Here is a 16,842-nt window from a genome sequence, read left to right on the forward strand (position 1 = left end):
GTTCTTTAGTAATTAAGTTTCTGGCAGTATCCTTCAACTTGGTTTTAATCAAGTTAACGGCTATTGCCCCATGTGAAGCCATTACTGACTGAACTAATCGCAATGCATCTGTGAAAGTTCTGAGATTTTCAGCCCTGGCATCAAACTTAGGTATGACTCTGGATGCTGTATTCAAAAACGCAATCATGGTCTGCGACATGACTGTATCGGTAATATTTTCGGATATGAAAGGCGGAATAACTAATTATTTTAACTCTGATAACTCCGTTACAGTGTGGGATATCCTCTTCTATATTATATTTAGAGTAAACTTTTAGTAGTTTATTCCTAAGCTCTCAATACACTGATCTTGCAAAGTTGTCGTGAACTTTTGTTAGTTTTGTATTATATACCAAGAACACTAAATACAAGAGGACTTCTCAACTCAAGCGATTTTATGTCTACACACATTAGGCCTTTCAAGAGGAACGCGGAGAATTTGCATTGGCTGTGTAGAAATTGTTTTTGATTACTCTCTATAGTTCACATTTTTAATTTACGTACTGCTAAATGTGCGAATGTAGCATTAATCAATGCTCGAAGTTTCCAACAACAATTTGCCTTATTTAACCAACACAATAGACAACTGGCGCCACCACATCTATTCTTCATTGTTATTGCACACTTACTATATGATTTGGTATGCAAGAGTAGGTTTTTAAACACGCCTCCAGCAAACAAAGCAAAATTTGTTCACTCATTAGTATTAAAGCAATCGCTAAAGTGTCAACAGCGACTGCTATGCGTAATTTCCTTACGAAAAATGATCTTTTACATATAATTTATAATTTTAATTTATATATTTATATTTATTTTTATAATTTCAATTTATATATTTATTTTTATATATATTATTTATTATTTAAGTAATAGGCTATTGAAGCACCCCGACCTAAAAGATCTATTGTGCGCCTAAAGGCCCAATTAGAACATTTTTAGACTATTTATGAATCTTGTAATTGCTGTGGGCTTAATTTTATCTATATGACTTGGGACTAATATCCCGCTTCCAAGGTAATCGAGTCTACGTCTTGCAACCGCTGGACAGTTGCATATAACATGTTCTGATGTTTCCTTCTTCTCATGACAGAGTCGACAGGAGTCACTTTCTACCACACCTATAATCTTCATGTGGTAATTAGGTCTACAGTGTCCTGTAAGAAGTTCAGTGTAGATTTTAATATCGTTTCTGCTAAGGCCAAGGATAGCATCAACTTTGATGTGATCAGGATCAATGAATCTTTATGACTGTCGCATGCCTGTTTGGGCTTTCCAGTGTTAAAGTAGATGTTATTTCTCCCGTTCACATAAAAAGCTATTTGTGAAGCTATTTGTTACCCCGCAGAAGGGCTCTGGACCAATGAAAGGAGTACATGCACCCTTCTTTGCTAGGGAGTCTGCTATTTCATTGCCCTCATACTCTTTGTATCCTGGTACCCACATAAGAGTAACATAGTTCCTCGATGCTAGGGTGTTGAGAAGCTGAAAGCATTCCCAGACCAACTTTGATTGGAATAAGGATTTTACTAAAGATTTTAGAGCTGCTTGACTGTCTGAAAGGATGCATATTTTGGTACCTCGGGTGCCCCTTCGTATGCATTCTCTTGCACATAGCTCTAAGGCATGGACCTCTGCCTGAAAAATGGATGCAGTTTTTCGCATTGCGATTGCTTTACGGAATTTCGATCCTATAACTCCTGGTCCCGTACTGCCATCTTCCATTTTGGACCCATCAGTATACCATAATTGGGAACACTGTTTTAAGTTAATTTCATTGTTTCTCCAGGTGGATTGGTCACTAATGACGACTTCGAATTCCCTGGAGAAAGCTAATTTTCTATTCATCTTGTCAAAGACCTTAAGGCACGGAGAGTTCCAGACTTCATCTAGAATCTTTACGTGTCCTGTCAGATTGCCCTCTTTAAGATCACATAGATAAGGAAGCCCTGAACTTCATATCCGCGGTTACTAAAAGACTGTAGGAACTCGTCAATAACCAATAGCCATAGGAGCGGCGATAGAACGCCTCCTTGAGGGTATCCTTTGGTTGACTTGACAGTTAATCTCTTCGCCCCCTATTTTTCAGCATATTGAGAATCCATGTTATGATCAGTCTGTGTATTCCTTTCTTAACCATTCCTTTCTCAATTGATCTGAATGTTGCGTTATCAAAAGCTCCTGTAATGTCAACCGATGTGCAGAGAGCTATTTCCTTACCGTCTAAACCTTTCTCAATTTTACTTGTTAGACTGTGTGTAGCTGTCTCGGTCGATTTGCCCTCTGATAAGCATACTGTTCAATATGTAGAGGTAAAGCTTCAATGTAGACTTCCATGATGTATTGATCTGGAATCTTCTCCATCGCTTTAAGCAGGAAAGAAGTTAGGCAAATGGGTCGAAATGCTTTTGGCGTGTGATCCGCCTTTTTGCCTGCTTTCGTCCAATATTTAGGTATCACGCCTAGCTCTAGACTGATCCTAAATACGTTTGTTAATATCCGTGCTAATATATCAATGCCTTTCTGAAGAAGACACGGTTGTATATTGTCGATACCAGGTGATTTAAACGGGCTGAAAGTGGAAATGGCCCATTTGGTTTTATTGACTGTGAAGATTTTACGAGCCAGTGAAAGATCTCTTCGTGTAACGAACAAGAAACGAGTATCCTCGATGGTTTCCGAAGTCTCAGTATACATGGCACAGCCTGGAAAATGAGTGTCTAGCAAAAGCTGTCCCGTTTCTTCCAGGTTTTCCGTAAAGCTTCCGTCAGCCTTCTTTAGTGTAGAGAGTCTATTTGAGTGGTCTTTATTTAGAGATTTCTGGAGTCTCGCAGCCGCGGAAAGTGTTTTAATCTCCTCGCAGTGCCTCCTTCATGATTCCCTCTTTGATTTTTTTCAATTTTTTATTATAAGCCGTTAAGGCACTCTTATAAGATGCTCAGTCCCTGCTGGACTTGGCTCTATTAAGGAACTGGCGGGCTTTTTTGCGCAAAATGTCCAGTTTCCTATTCCACCATGGGACGTTCCTAGAACGTTTCTTTTTGACCAGTTCCCAGCTATTTTCAAAAGTCCCTGTAATAATATTTTCAAGTTTGTTAACCTCAAAATTTAGTTCCTGACAATTAGTAATCCTATCTCCAAGACAACTAATGTTTTGTTCTAAATAGAAGTTATATAGAAACCAGTTGGTCTTCCTAACATTTCTTGTTTCGAAAGTGTTTTCAATTTTCCCTTCCAAAACAAAACGTATGTAGCGGTGATCTGATAAGGAGTTTTCCTCCAACACCCTCCAATTTGAAATGTTATTAGATATAAATGTGCTTGCTAAAGTGAGATCTAGTACCTCTCCCCTTATCGCATTTACAAAAGTAAGTTCATTACCTCTATTTACCACCATTATATTGTTAGTTGTGATAAAATCAAAAAGTGACTCACCTAGTGAATTGGTGTTCGTGCTTCTCCATACTGAATGGTGTGCCTTGGCATCGCAGCACATTACCCACTGTAGGTTTCGGAGCTCGAGAGACACCGCTTCCTCTGCGTCGCCAGGTAAGTAAAGAGATGCAAAAACAATTTTTCTCGTTCCCCTAATACTAGGCACTTCTGCCTGTACTGCCACAAGATCACGCTGTGTAAGCTCTGTAATTGGAAGAGATTTAATGGTTTTGTTAATCATTATCGCCGCTCTGGGACGATCAACATTACTATCATAGATTAACTTATACGTTTTTGTCTGTAGACCGTTTATGCGCCCATTTGTGGCCCTTGGTTCTTGAATGGCCACAAAATCCAGACAGTGTTGTTCCACCAAGGCACGGAGCCTATATGAAGCTGTTATCGCCCGGTGGAGGTTGATTTGTAGGCAATGAAGCTGCCTCCAGGAATTTTGCGGATGAAGCGGAGTCCAGGACATTATATCCCATACTGGCCCTTACGGACCTTGCCGCCCTTCGTACTGCGCAGCAGTTCCGTGGTCTCCGGATCTTTCCTTTCCCATTTCCTGAGACGACCAGAGAGAGTAGAAGGTTTTCGACCTTGGGCACAGACTCTGCCCCCTCTTAATGATGGTCCCACGGAGTTGAGACCTGTTTTCGGTTTTTGATTGCTTGGCTGAGCACGAGCCGCAGATGTTGACGGTTTTTCATCGTCAACCGCTTCCTTTGCTCTGTTTCCCTTGTGTCTTGGTCTCAGCACGGCACTATTAAATCCTATTCGAACCATAAAGAGTCCAGAGCAATCGCCATCTCGACGAGATCGTCCTTATTAAGCCTATGGAGCTCCCGCCAGTCTCTGATACGCATGCCCGAATTTTGCCACTCAATTTGTCCCAAAATTCGGCCACTATGCCAGGAAGCTGAGCCTGGGAAGTAGCCAACATAGATTTCGGATTTTAGCACTTCTGCCTCGTCCACTACCTTCAGCTGGGCTCCTTCCCACGGCTTCAAGGCTGGGATTGTCTCTTTAGACCAGGTTACAGTCTCGTCGTCCAGGCAGTTGATAGTAAACCATCCGGGCTTTAGACTGTAACCGGCGAAATGAAGTTTCACCCCAGGAGCTCGACAAGTCTCATACATCTTGTCGAGGATGCGTTTCTGCATCTTGTCAATTTCCTCATTGGACCAAATGCCCTCTGAGAAGTTGAGCAGTAGTATACCGATCTTCTTAGAGCGAACAGTCTCTGCTAGAGTAGGCTTTGAACAGAAGTCTTCGGAAGAAGCGCTTTGTTCAGCCTGCCCCACAGATACCGTTGCCACCTCATTACTGGGACCAGGTTTGCCCCCGTATGAGGTTTCTACTTCCTTCATCCTGCTGAAAATCGACAAAGCAGTTGCAGGCACTGTTGATTTGTTATCAACTTTTTTGCCCTGTAATGCAATCCGCTTTGTCGGTTTGGAGCTCGATGATGGTGTAGAGCTGTCGGGATCGTTTAGGTGTTGCCTGTCCTTCGTTGGACGCGGTGGCCTGCTTTACTGCCAAGGACCTTGCTGTTTCCAGCGGGATGCCCTTGGCAAGTAAAGCCTTCAACCTTTTGCCTCCAGCGCCGGATAGCTTCACTCTTGTTTGAATCTTTTTGGTTGGACCAGGCTCATGAAGATCTCTCTCCTGTTCCGAGGAAATGGACATTCCAGCCGACTAAGTGGAATGTCCATCTCATCCGGCTTGTCGGGTAGAAGACCAGGTGCCCCCTGCAACAAGTCGTGGTCTATTTGTTCACTGACGATGGTACCATGTGCCCCCTCGGCCAGTGATGAGTTTTGGCTTTGTAAAGCCATATTTTGCACATGTAAAGATGTGCAGTCCATAGAGTTTAGTGTATTTAAATCCATAAAAAAAATAAGTTTTAATAAACCGTGCAGGTAGGTCACCCATGAGCGCCCCCATGGGAAGGACTAATTGAAACCGTAGGTTTGCCAGACCTGGTACGGAGTTCGCTATTAAGCTTGACCCTACCCCGTCAAGCAAGTTCACCAGCATAGCTGTTCCACTGTGAGTTTAGGGGATTTGTTTGGGGCAATAGGTTTGTTTATACTCCAGGCTATCAAGACCTAGCCTTGGTAACTTGGAATACCATATGAACAGACCCTGCTCTAGGGAGATTTCCTTCTCCCCCGCCCGACTATCGGCGACCCACAAACTGCAGAGATATGACCGTACTGAAGGCGAGTCATTGCTCTGATAGATAGTCGCACTTTCCCAAAGGGACTGACCAATTAGCAAGTGTCTATTGAAGTCCACTAGCTAGCCTCAACGACTGATCAGGAATCGCAGATACCTACTTTCAACCTGTGCGTTGGCGGCAGTTCTTAGTTTGTGTGCTGAATTATGCCACATGTAAGGTCCTCATGTCATGACTTTCACATGACTTGCTTCAGTCCACAATAAGCCCCTACACCACGACAAGGTGACTACCTAGCAAGGGTATATATATTATATTTTATTTAATTTAATTTTTTTTTTTTTTGTATATTTTAATAACAAATTTTTCGTAGGTGCACAATACAATTTATATTTAAAATAAAATATTCATTGTAATTTAATGTTTGATTATTTATATATTTTTGGTAGCCCAAGATTTTTAATATTTTAATTCTTCTTAATAACATGTTTTGGAAATTAAAAAATTTTACCTAGATAGAAAATACAAATATTTAAAATAAAAGACACAATTCATTCATATTTGCAAAGCATTGCATGGTAACGACAAATCATGCGTGCATTTAAACGATGTTTACGCTTCCATTTCTTAAAATAAAAGGAATTTTGCATGTCGACAAAATCCGACTGTATATGCAAAAACACGAACGTGTTTGAAGAAGTACCTAAATTTTTGGATTTTCGTCAATGCATTTCTTAAAATTTCAAATGTTACTATTACACAAACAAATTCCGCATTCCACAAAGTAGGAGAAAAAATTCTCATGTGAGAGCGATTTTTTAGTATATTTGTTATTTTGTCTGTGTTTAAAAAATTGTTGAAAAATTATTTGTGTAATGGCAAGCGCCCGTTGACAACGGGCGATGCTGTCTAATGGGCCCTTGAAGCATTATTTCTGAAGTTGCAAAGCATACATAGTCTTTGTGATTGTATATTTTTCCTAAAATATATGATTGACTTCGTGTGCATGCAATGCATAAGTAGTTTCAATTATAAATTTGATTTTTGATGAAATTTTATTCTGGTCTCATACAAATATATGAGATTTGCCTATTATGAGATTAGTAAACACCTGCAGTGGTATAGTACTATGTCCTATAGTAGCAATAGTATGAAATATATTAATAAACATCATATTTTTTTAAAAAATATTTTTTTATTAAAGTTCAAAACATCAAGTTATAAACATTGCATTTATTCTTAAATCTAATCTTACATGATAACTTATATAATTTACGAACTATTTACGACCTATTTACAATAATTATTATTAACTTATCACTAAGGGCACGGCTTGCATGCCGTTTAAAAATTTTATAGACACCTGCATTACATTATCATGAACTTAACATTAACATGAACTTCAAACCGGTTACCGATAGATGAGACAGAGAAGGGAGTGTGATGTGAGTTCATAAATTTTAAGCATCGAAATTTGAATCGTTTTTTCAGCTTGACACGCATACATATTTACTGTTATCTTTATGTTTACATTTTTATGCTGAGTACTTTTAAATTCGTTTACTCCTATCAATGTAAGATATGATCCGAGCGTAGCTTGTTATTAAAGGGTACCTACTCCCTCTTATGTACATTTGCAAATTTCATGCTTGAATAATTATAAATTATCACATAAAGCAATTACAATAGGCCTTTTCGGTGGCCCGCAAGTACGGCAAAAAACAGCAAGTTGCTGGCCTATGCAGGCCTATACTGGCCGCAATGTATGCAAAACAACAACACTATTTTTTCTACCTCGGCCAGTAAAAACAAAATGTTACCAACGCAATAAGCGAACTATTGTGAACCTTCATTGAAAATTCCAACGAATAGTGCAATCAAATGTCAAAAATTAAGAAAATAAAAATTCAAACAGAATTCGAAAATTTTAAAAATCTTGAAAAGTAACGAAAAAATAATAAGAATGGAGAAACCGTAAGTATTAAGCACATTGAATTTTTTATTATGTTAGTTATTACCAAGTAACATTTATTTTATTTCATTTAATTTGTAGTTTACATACGTAAAATTAATAAAACAAACATAATGTTTAAAGTTTTTCTAAAAATTTTTTTTATAGAAATACACGCAAACTATGGACCACAAAGGAAACGAAGTGTTTTCTAGAGTGCTACTTTGCACGAAAGGAAGAGTTTTTGGAAACCAGAAAAAAAAGACTTGGATATCAACATGTACTTGAGGACATGATAGCACATGGAATTGCAGTAAGTATCGCATAACTTCTGCAATCATTTGAATAAAAAAATAAATTAAATTAAATTGAAAAAAAAATATTTATTTTAGGATGACTTTACTCCAGTCTGCTTAGAAAGAAAAATGCGCACACTTCTAAGTGCATTTAAAGCAGCCAAAGATAACAACAGACGGACTGGTGCATCGCCATGCTTACCATCCTACATGGAGTTGATGAACCAAATATTTGGTGATAAACCAATTATTTCAAATAATCACACTGCGACGTTAGAGTTTGACAGCTATGTTGAAGATATAGAGGTGCTGGAAGAGTTGGTATTAAACATTGTGCAAGCGCACGCTGTGCTATCGCCAACGCAAGAATCACCAACGGAAGAATCGCCAACGCAGGAATCTCCAACGCAGGAATCGCCAACGCAAGAATCATCAACGCAGGAATTGCAAATGCAGGAATTGCCATAACCTTCAACTTCATTATTTAACCGCAAAAGAAAAATCTGTGCGTCAAGAATATTATGGTAACAAATTATTTGCTAAGAAAAGAATAGAGGAAGAGAAATTAAAATTTTTTAAAGAAACTATGAATGAACTGAAGCAAAAAATAATTAAGAAATGGGATAATGAATTGAAATTAGAGGAAAGAAAATTGAAATTGGAAGAAAATAAATTCAAGTTACTTGAAAAACTTACGCAAAATATGTAAATATATTTAAATAAATTTTAGAAAAAAAATATGTATAAGTTAAAATACTTTATAAATGATATGAAATAAGTTGATATAATATTTTTATTTTAATTAAAAATATGTTATATTCATTTTATGTAATATATATTTTTAAGTTAAGAATTTCTTTAATTCATATTTAAATTTGTACTATTTATTTTACTTTTATGTAAAATATTTTAAGTTCAAATAAAGTTCAAATAAGTTTCTAGTTGTAATAGTATAGTATTTTTATTTTCGTTCAAAAACAGTATAATATTTTAATCTTAAAACTAATCTTACACATTAATTTATGCTATTAATAAATAAATTACAAAATATTTACGCATTAAAATATTATTACTTATTAAACTAAAGTTAAGTTAGTTTCTATAAATGTAACAAAATTTTCTATTTAAAAAATTACAGTAAATATATTAATTAATAAACTTATAAAACACCTTTTCTTAACAAATAATTAAAAAGTCTTTCCCTTCTATTATTACCATGATCTAATTCATGTTCTTCATCCGCTTGCTGTTCGTCATTGCTTTCATTATGACTATTTGATTCAGCATTCTCGAACAAATCATCCTTTATAATACAAATATTATGTAAAATACAAACGCTTACAACTATATTTGTTATTGCAGCCAAATTTGTCTGCTCCGTAAATTTTAATAATCTTCGAAAACGAGTTTTTAGTAAACCAAAAGCGTTCTCAACTACAATACGAGCAGATGAGTGTTTTTCATTAAATTTTTTTTGGTTATCGGTTAAATTCCCATAATTTTTGTAAGGTGACACAATCCAGTTTGTAGAAGGATAAGCAGAATCTCCAATAATAAATGTCGAGTTTGGAAATATTTCTTCGTATCTTGATTGTGCCATTCTATATAGCTTTGACCTTCTCAAAACTCTGTAATCATGCAAAGATCCAGGTTCTCCGCAAGTAACTTCAATAAATTTTTTTTGGCATCCCCAACAGCTTGGAGAACGATACTATAACGTTGCTTGGGATTAAAGTAATCTTCTCCATGCTTTTGTGGTTTTTTAATGGGAATGTGTGTACAATCGATTGCTCCGATAGTGCCTGGTATTTTGTGTTTACGTTCAAATGAATTTATTATATCTAATGCAGCGACTTCTCGTGGCCATGATACATAATTTCGGCCTATGGAAATCAAAAACGTAGTAACAGTTTTTACTGTTGACCATGCCGTAGAAGCTGACACTCCAAAGAGATTTCCTAATTGTCTATAAGTTACTGTATTATCAACGTACCAAAGATATATATAGATAGACTTTCTTACATGCTTACATGTTTAATACCACCACAATCTGTATCCGACAAATTCTCCGATTCTGAGAAGCCCACTAGAAATAAATTAAATTTGTAATTTAATCACAGACAACTCAATGTATATTTACAGATAAGGTCTTCCGCTGTATTTCGTCGTAATCTGAAATCATTTTTAAAATCTATTGGGTTCATGGATTCTATACTTTCTTCAAAATTTTTACACTTTTCCTGCTCTTCTTCACTATTGCTTGAATCTTCAGAGGAGGCTGTTGCGGCATTCATAACATTTAAAAAATCCGTGAAACAACTTGCATCCCTCGGCCGCTACAAAACGTTGCTTTCTTCTCCCAATATCGACAGTACCTACAAAAATTTACTTATCTTAGTGTTTTATTTTTAATATTCTTATATTCTTATATTCTTATATTATTCTTATTATTCTTATTCTTATTATTCTTATATTGTTCTTATATTCTTCCAATATTCTTACCATTCCTTTTAATTCCGTGTTCATTTTAATTTTATAATATTTTTTTAAAAATATATTTGATTTATATGCACATATGGGTCATTCTTTTACAAACCGGACGGATTTTGGCAAAAAATGACCTCATCACCTCCGATTTGGCTGAAATTTTTTTTATGAGCTCCTTTCATAAAATAAGAAGACCCGTATCTCGGGAAAAAATTTTGTAATTTTTTTCCTAGGAGATATGGACCCATGGGGTTTTGAGAATTGGCATTGTAGACACATTTTCAAAATGGATATATCAAGTTCTATAAAAGGTAGAAACTTGAAATTTATTGCGTTTTAAAGATAATTGGTTGAGCTTTTAAGAAATTGTTTAAACAATTAAGATTGTTTATATTTAAGTACTAATATTAACCGTTAAATTTCAAAAAAAAAAGATATCTCAAAAGGGTACACAACATTTTTCATTTTTTATATTTTATTTAGATTCAGTTTTAAATTTACTAAGAAATAAAAATTTTCATGATAGTATCGATTTTTATAAATTTTTTAAATTTTTTTTTTCTCAAAACACATCAAACACATGCGTGCTATATTTACATTGGAATGAATTTTCAAAAAATATACTACAAATATTCTTATATAATATTTTTGATTTCAATTAGTAATAAAATTGTACATAAAACTCAAAAAATTCAGGACGATATTGTCGTTGAAACTACTTTTAAAAAATTTATTTATCCTTCACATCACTCCAAACACATACACACGATTTTTCAGTAAAAAAAAAACAGAGGAAAACGTCACACAAATTTTTCATTTTTACTTTTAATTCCGATTAAACAATAAATTCTTCTTCGAAAATAAATATTTCCAGTGTGATTTTGCTTCCAGAAGTAATTTAAAAAAAATTAATTTATCAGGTGTCCTTCATGTTACTCATACGCACCATAATACCCTTGAATCAATTTTCCAAGAAAAGTGACACAATATTCACATTTTAAATTAGTTCCGCATCATCTCTATTTTTAAATTATAAATTTTAACATAATTAATATTATATTGATCTTATATTGATCAGTTTAAAAATTAATTAGTTCCACACTAGCTGAACTACCTGTATAACTGCAGCACATAATTACACAGTTGAAAAAATTCTTTAAGCAGGTACGAATTGTTATAGGAAATAAACTGTAAACAATTCTATATAGAGATAAACTGTAAAGAACTATAAACAAAATATTTTTTTTAAGTTTTTGTATTGATTTTATTAATAATCATTTCATTATTGATACATAATCTGTAATGTCTGCAGAAGAAAATATTTTTGCCATTAATATCGTTTTCGAATTAGGAATAAAGCAGTGATATTTTAATGTGCCTTTAACTGATGTAGCTGCTTCGAAACGGTGCTTAATCTTATTTTCTTCAGCTTCATAGTCTTTTGATGTTGAGAAATGGCACACAACATTTGGTAAACATTCGTTAGCCCAGTTAAATAATTCCTTTGGTGTTTGAATTGGATTATGTATTCGTTGAAGACTAGCTCTTGCAGCATTCCTCTTTAAGGTACCAGCTAAGCATCGTTTTCTAACGATGGGTGGCTTTTTGGATTTGGGTCTTCTAAGATTCCTTTTTCTGAAGCAAGTTTTTTAGCTACAGTAATCATATGCTTTGTAGCGTTTGGAAAGTGAGTTGTGATTCTTCGAAAAGACCAATTATGTACCACACTCAATATTTTTATTTTCATCGTCCTATCTGCTGAGAAATTGAATTTTTCCTGTAGATTTTTTAAAATTGATGCAAGGTCATCTTCTTCATCGCTATTGTTGGACTCATCGGGAGGAATGTTGAAAATTTTATGTTTAATCGCTTCAGTTATATCCTTTATTTTTTCATTTTTATATTCCTGTTGTTTAAGTTTTCTCGATGTAATTGGGGTATTGCTTATTAGAGAGAGTGCTTTATTTAATGGACTAATAGCACTTTTTCTGACTTCAGTTTCGTATGTAGCCGAACTGCTATTACTTGATGGTTGAATATTTTCCTCGCTCGATGACTGGCTGCTGTTTTCCGATATAGCTCCTTCATTGTTCTTATTTTTTTTGGCTCTCATCGCCAGTCTCAATCGGCAACTGTTACATATTTTTTTCCCCATATTTTTTTTGGTCCTAGGCATCCCCAACATACGCAGGATACTATCTGAAACTTGCCTTACTTTGGCCTTTCTTGGATGAATTTTTAACTTCAGCGGATTGAAACATTTTAAGTCGAAAGTTTTTTTGTGTATCTCTACACGTGTTTCGGCAAATTCGCTTTTGCCTTCATCAGGAGAATTCCTAATATTGTATTTTTAAAAAACAAAAAATAACCGCATTTAAACATTTTCGAAGTAACGACTCAAAAATTAAAACAAAAAATAAATTTTAAGTCATTGAATTGCCGTAGATGCAATTTATTTTTTTCAACTTTTGCCATTATTTAAATGTTCTTACTTGTTTGTTCGCTTTCAGAACAGAAACTGAAAATTTATCCGACTTACTTAACATTTTATACCAAATTTGATACTGGATCTTTTAAAGATAGGAGTACCTAGACACTCCATTTCAAATTGTTTACAGTTCTTACCTGCTTAAAGAATTTTTCCAACTGTAGCAGAATAACACTCACCATAGAAGGTGGGTGTACTTATGTGCTTCAGTTATTCAGGTAGTTCAGCTAGTGTGGAACTAATTAATTTTTAAACTGATCAATAGAAGATCAATATAATATTAATTATGTTAAAATTTATGATTTAAAAATAGAGATGATGCGGAACTAATTTAAAATGTGAATATTGTGTCACTTTTCTTGGAAAATTGATTCAAGGGTATTATGGTGCGTATGAGTAACATGAAGGACACCTGATAAATTAATTTTTTTTAAATTACTTCTGGAAGCAATATCACACTGGAAATATTTATTTTCGAAGAAGAATTTATTGTTTAACCGGAATTAAAAGTAAAAATGAAAAATTTGTGTGACGTATTCCTCTGTTTTTTTTACTGAAAAATCGTGTGTATGTGTTTGGAGTGATGTGAAGGATAAATAAATTTTTTAAAAGTAGTTCCAACGACAATATCGTCCTGAAATTTTTGAGTTTTATGTACAATTTTATTACTAATTGAAATCAAAAATATTATATAAGAATATTTGTAGTATATTTTTTGAAAATTCATTCAATGTAAATATAGCACGCATGTGTTTGATGTGTTTTATGAGAAAAAAAAAATTTTAAAAATTTATAAAAATAGATGCTATCATGAAAATTTTTATTTCTTAGTAAAATTTAAAACTGAATTTAAATAAAATATAAAAAATGAAAAATGTTGTGTACCCTTTTGAGATATCTTTTTTTTTGAAATTTAACGGTTAATATTAGTACTTAAATATAAACAATCTTAATTGTTTAAACAATTTCTTAAAAGCTCAACCAATTATCTTTAAAACGCAATAAATTTCAACTTGAGATATAGCCATTTGAAAATGTGTCTACAATGCCAATTCTCAAAACCCCATGGGTCCATATCTCCTAGGAAAAAAATTACAAAATTTTTTCCCGAGATACGGGTCTTCTTATTTTATGAAAGGAGCTCATAAAAAAAATTTCAGCCAAATCGGAGGTGATGAGGTCATTTTTTGCCAAAATCCGTCCGGTTTGTAAAAGAATGACCCATATACAAGATTTGCTGTTTGTCAAAACAAAACATTTGACAGATTGCAACAGTGATGCCAATGACTCGCGTGGCCAACATAGGCCAACATGCATTTTTTGCCGTACTTGCGAGCCACCGAAAAGGCCTAATATTAAAAAACATATATATTTTAATTAGTAATTGAATTAATTCAAACGAAGGAAAGGCTTTTATATTGATGCAAGGGGTATATTTTAAAACAATGTAAATGTCTAACTGAATTCTGACTACGCACGGTGTTAATATGTCTCCAAAAGAAAATATAGCAAAACACAAAACAAAGGTAAACAAATATTGCACTCTTTCTCTTCAGCTAAGAATGCATACATTTTATATGAAATTTACAAACAAAAGCAAAAATAGAGAACAAACACAAAATGTTCCTCTTGATCGACCTAATGTTTTTGTAGACAAATTTTTCAAAAGCTCAGTTGAAAAGTCCTCTTGTATTTACTGTTCTTGTATATACCCTGACTATCTAACTTTTTTTAGACTGTCTACCAAGATAATTAAATGCCTTTTCACAGTTTCTATTTTAACTGTAGTGTTTTTATAAACACATTTATATGATCTAATAAAATTGTTTTTCCTGTTTTAACTGGTTTTCAATAACAGTCTATTTGTCCATTTACGTCAGTTGATACACATATGTTTAAAAATTTGATTTTTTTTGGAAATTTGTTTACATTATTTATTCCATTTACTTTACTTAAAAATTTTTAATTTGTTCATCTTACTTTTTTTTTTTTTTTGTGTTTCAGATTTTGTGTTTATTTTATCTAAATTTTGTGCAACAGATTTCATACATTATTCTTGATTGTTCTTCTGTACATCTAAAATAATTTAATGAACAAATGCAATAACATAATTACAAAGTTATTATATGATAAGTGGTAATATTTTGTTGATTATCCACTATATCAACTTCAATTTCACAATTTTTACAGTTTTATAAATTTATTCTATATTTATATTGATATATATTTATAAAAAAAATTAAATTAATTTTCTAGCAAATTATTACAAAATCTGATTATTTTTATTTTATTTTCCTTTTTTTTAATTGCTTTGTAATATACTTAATACAGATTTCTTTATTATATATAGGTTACATTTCCCTAGCTATTATTTTTGTACCAGCGATAAACGCATACGATACTTTATTGACGGTGCAGTAATGCACTCATCATTACAATTTTAAGTTTACAATTTTGTTTTTGTACTTTTTTTTTTTTGTGTTACAATTTTACAAATTTTTTTAAAATATAATATAACGCCTGCTGAAGCTGTTGAAGTTGTTGTGCACGTTGTGCAGCTAACATAGCTGTTCTGTTCTTCTAAGTGTGGTACTTGCGGTTGTTGTTGTTGTATTTACAGCCGCACTCAACGCAAATTTTTTTAAATGCTCCCTTCTCATCATTATAAGCTTTGGTCTGCGGTGTTTTTTATGTTTTCATATGTTTGTATGTTGAACGTAATGATATGCTTGATAATTGCATACGCACGAAACTATTGTGACAGTTATACCAGTTTTTTTATCAAGAATTCGAGAAACTGAATATCACATTTTAAATGACGAATATTTAGTTTTGTATGTATTTCACTGTTATAATAAGGAAAATATATAATATAGTTCATGTTAATTCGTTAAAGTTCTTTGACTCATTTTTAATTGAGATCAAATAATTTCAAATTTATTTCTTTCATTGTTTTTCATTGTTCAGAATTAAATAAACATAAAAATCACACCATATTCCGTTTTGCTTAAGAGTTTCAGTAAAAACACAGAATGAATTTTGTAAATTTTTACTTTTAGCTTAACACTGGCAGGATCGCCATGTAATGTTCTTATCGTTTTGTAATAAATAAAAACACGTTGTATATGGTTGACTCTTTATTCGTAACTGAATATTACATTCTAAAAACTACCTTAAAATACATTTTGTACAAGCGCACGTATGCCTACGAAAGCATTATAATTTGATACACAGAATAGCATGCATGCATTAGTAAATTTACAACAACATAACTTCGTTGCGTAAGCGATATTGTTGCTTGAGCGATAAGCGCTAGAAATATGCTAGTTAAGCACATTCCATGTCGCTGTTCATAACAAAATATGTCTGAAATTAGTTACTTAGATGCATGTACGCTACAGTACTACTCTTTGCACTGTGTAATGTAGGCCTGCGTGAAAAGAAAAAATTAGCTTAACAAGAATTAAATGGTGTACCCGCGACGTCCAATACCACATCACGCAGCACCTGTGTACGCTGCTTGTTTTTTTTTTTTTTTTTATTTAAAACATACATTTATTTATTGCATCTTCTCTTAAAATGAAACTAACAATAAGTTTTAAAATCTTATAACTAATTACATAATGTTACAAATTTTTATTTTAACTATACATTGTATAAAATAAAATAAAATAAGTAAACCTTATATCACGAACCTCACTTAGATTAATGGGTTAAATTTCATTGGAGTGAATGTTAGGTGGTTTCTTAAGAAAGTGGTTCAACTTTAACAGATTACTAAAAAGAAAGGTGCGGTTTCTACTTCAAGCTGTTGAATATTAATTAACGGCTGGACGGTCAGCTCTTTTTAGGCGGGAAGTAATGGATAAAAGTGCGAGATTTCTTGCTAAGGGATTAACATGCTCTGTCAGCCTTTTATTGTATTTTTTTCTTATATTGTCAAATTCAGCTTTAACCAGGGGAATTT

General features: G+C 33.5%; 1 protein-coding gene across 1 annotated transcript; it reads left to right on the forward strand.

Annotated features, from left to right (window-relative positions):
• The first annotated feature begins 4,659 nt into the window (after positions 1–4,659).
• On the forward strand, positions 4,660–8,517 carry LOC119665997. Its single transcript, XM_038075259.1, has 3 exons — positions 4,660–5,048; positions 7,773–7,917; positions 7,997–8,517. Exons 1-3 carry the CDS (start codon positions 4,660–4,662, stop codon positions 8,366–8,368), a joined length of 906 nt encoding a protein of 301 aa, XP_037931187.1. The 3' UTR covers positions 8,369–8,517.
• The last annotated feature ends 8,325 nt before the right edge of the window (positions 8,518–16,842 follow it).

This window comes from Teleopsis dalmanni, chromosome 1 (genome assembly GCF_002237135.1).
Source record: "Teleopsis dalmanni isolate 2A chromosome 1, ASM223713v2, whole genome shotgun sequence".
NCBI lineage: Eukaryota > Metazoa > Arthropoda > Insecta > Diptera > Diopsidae > Teleopsis > Teleopsis dalmanni.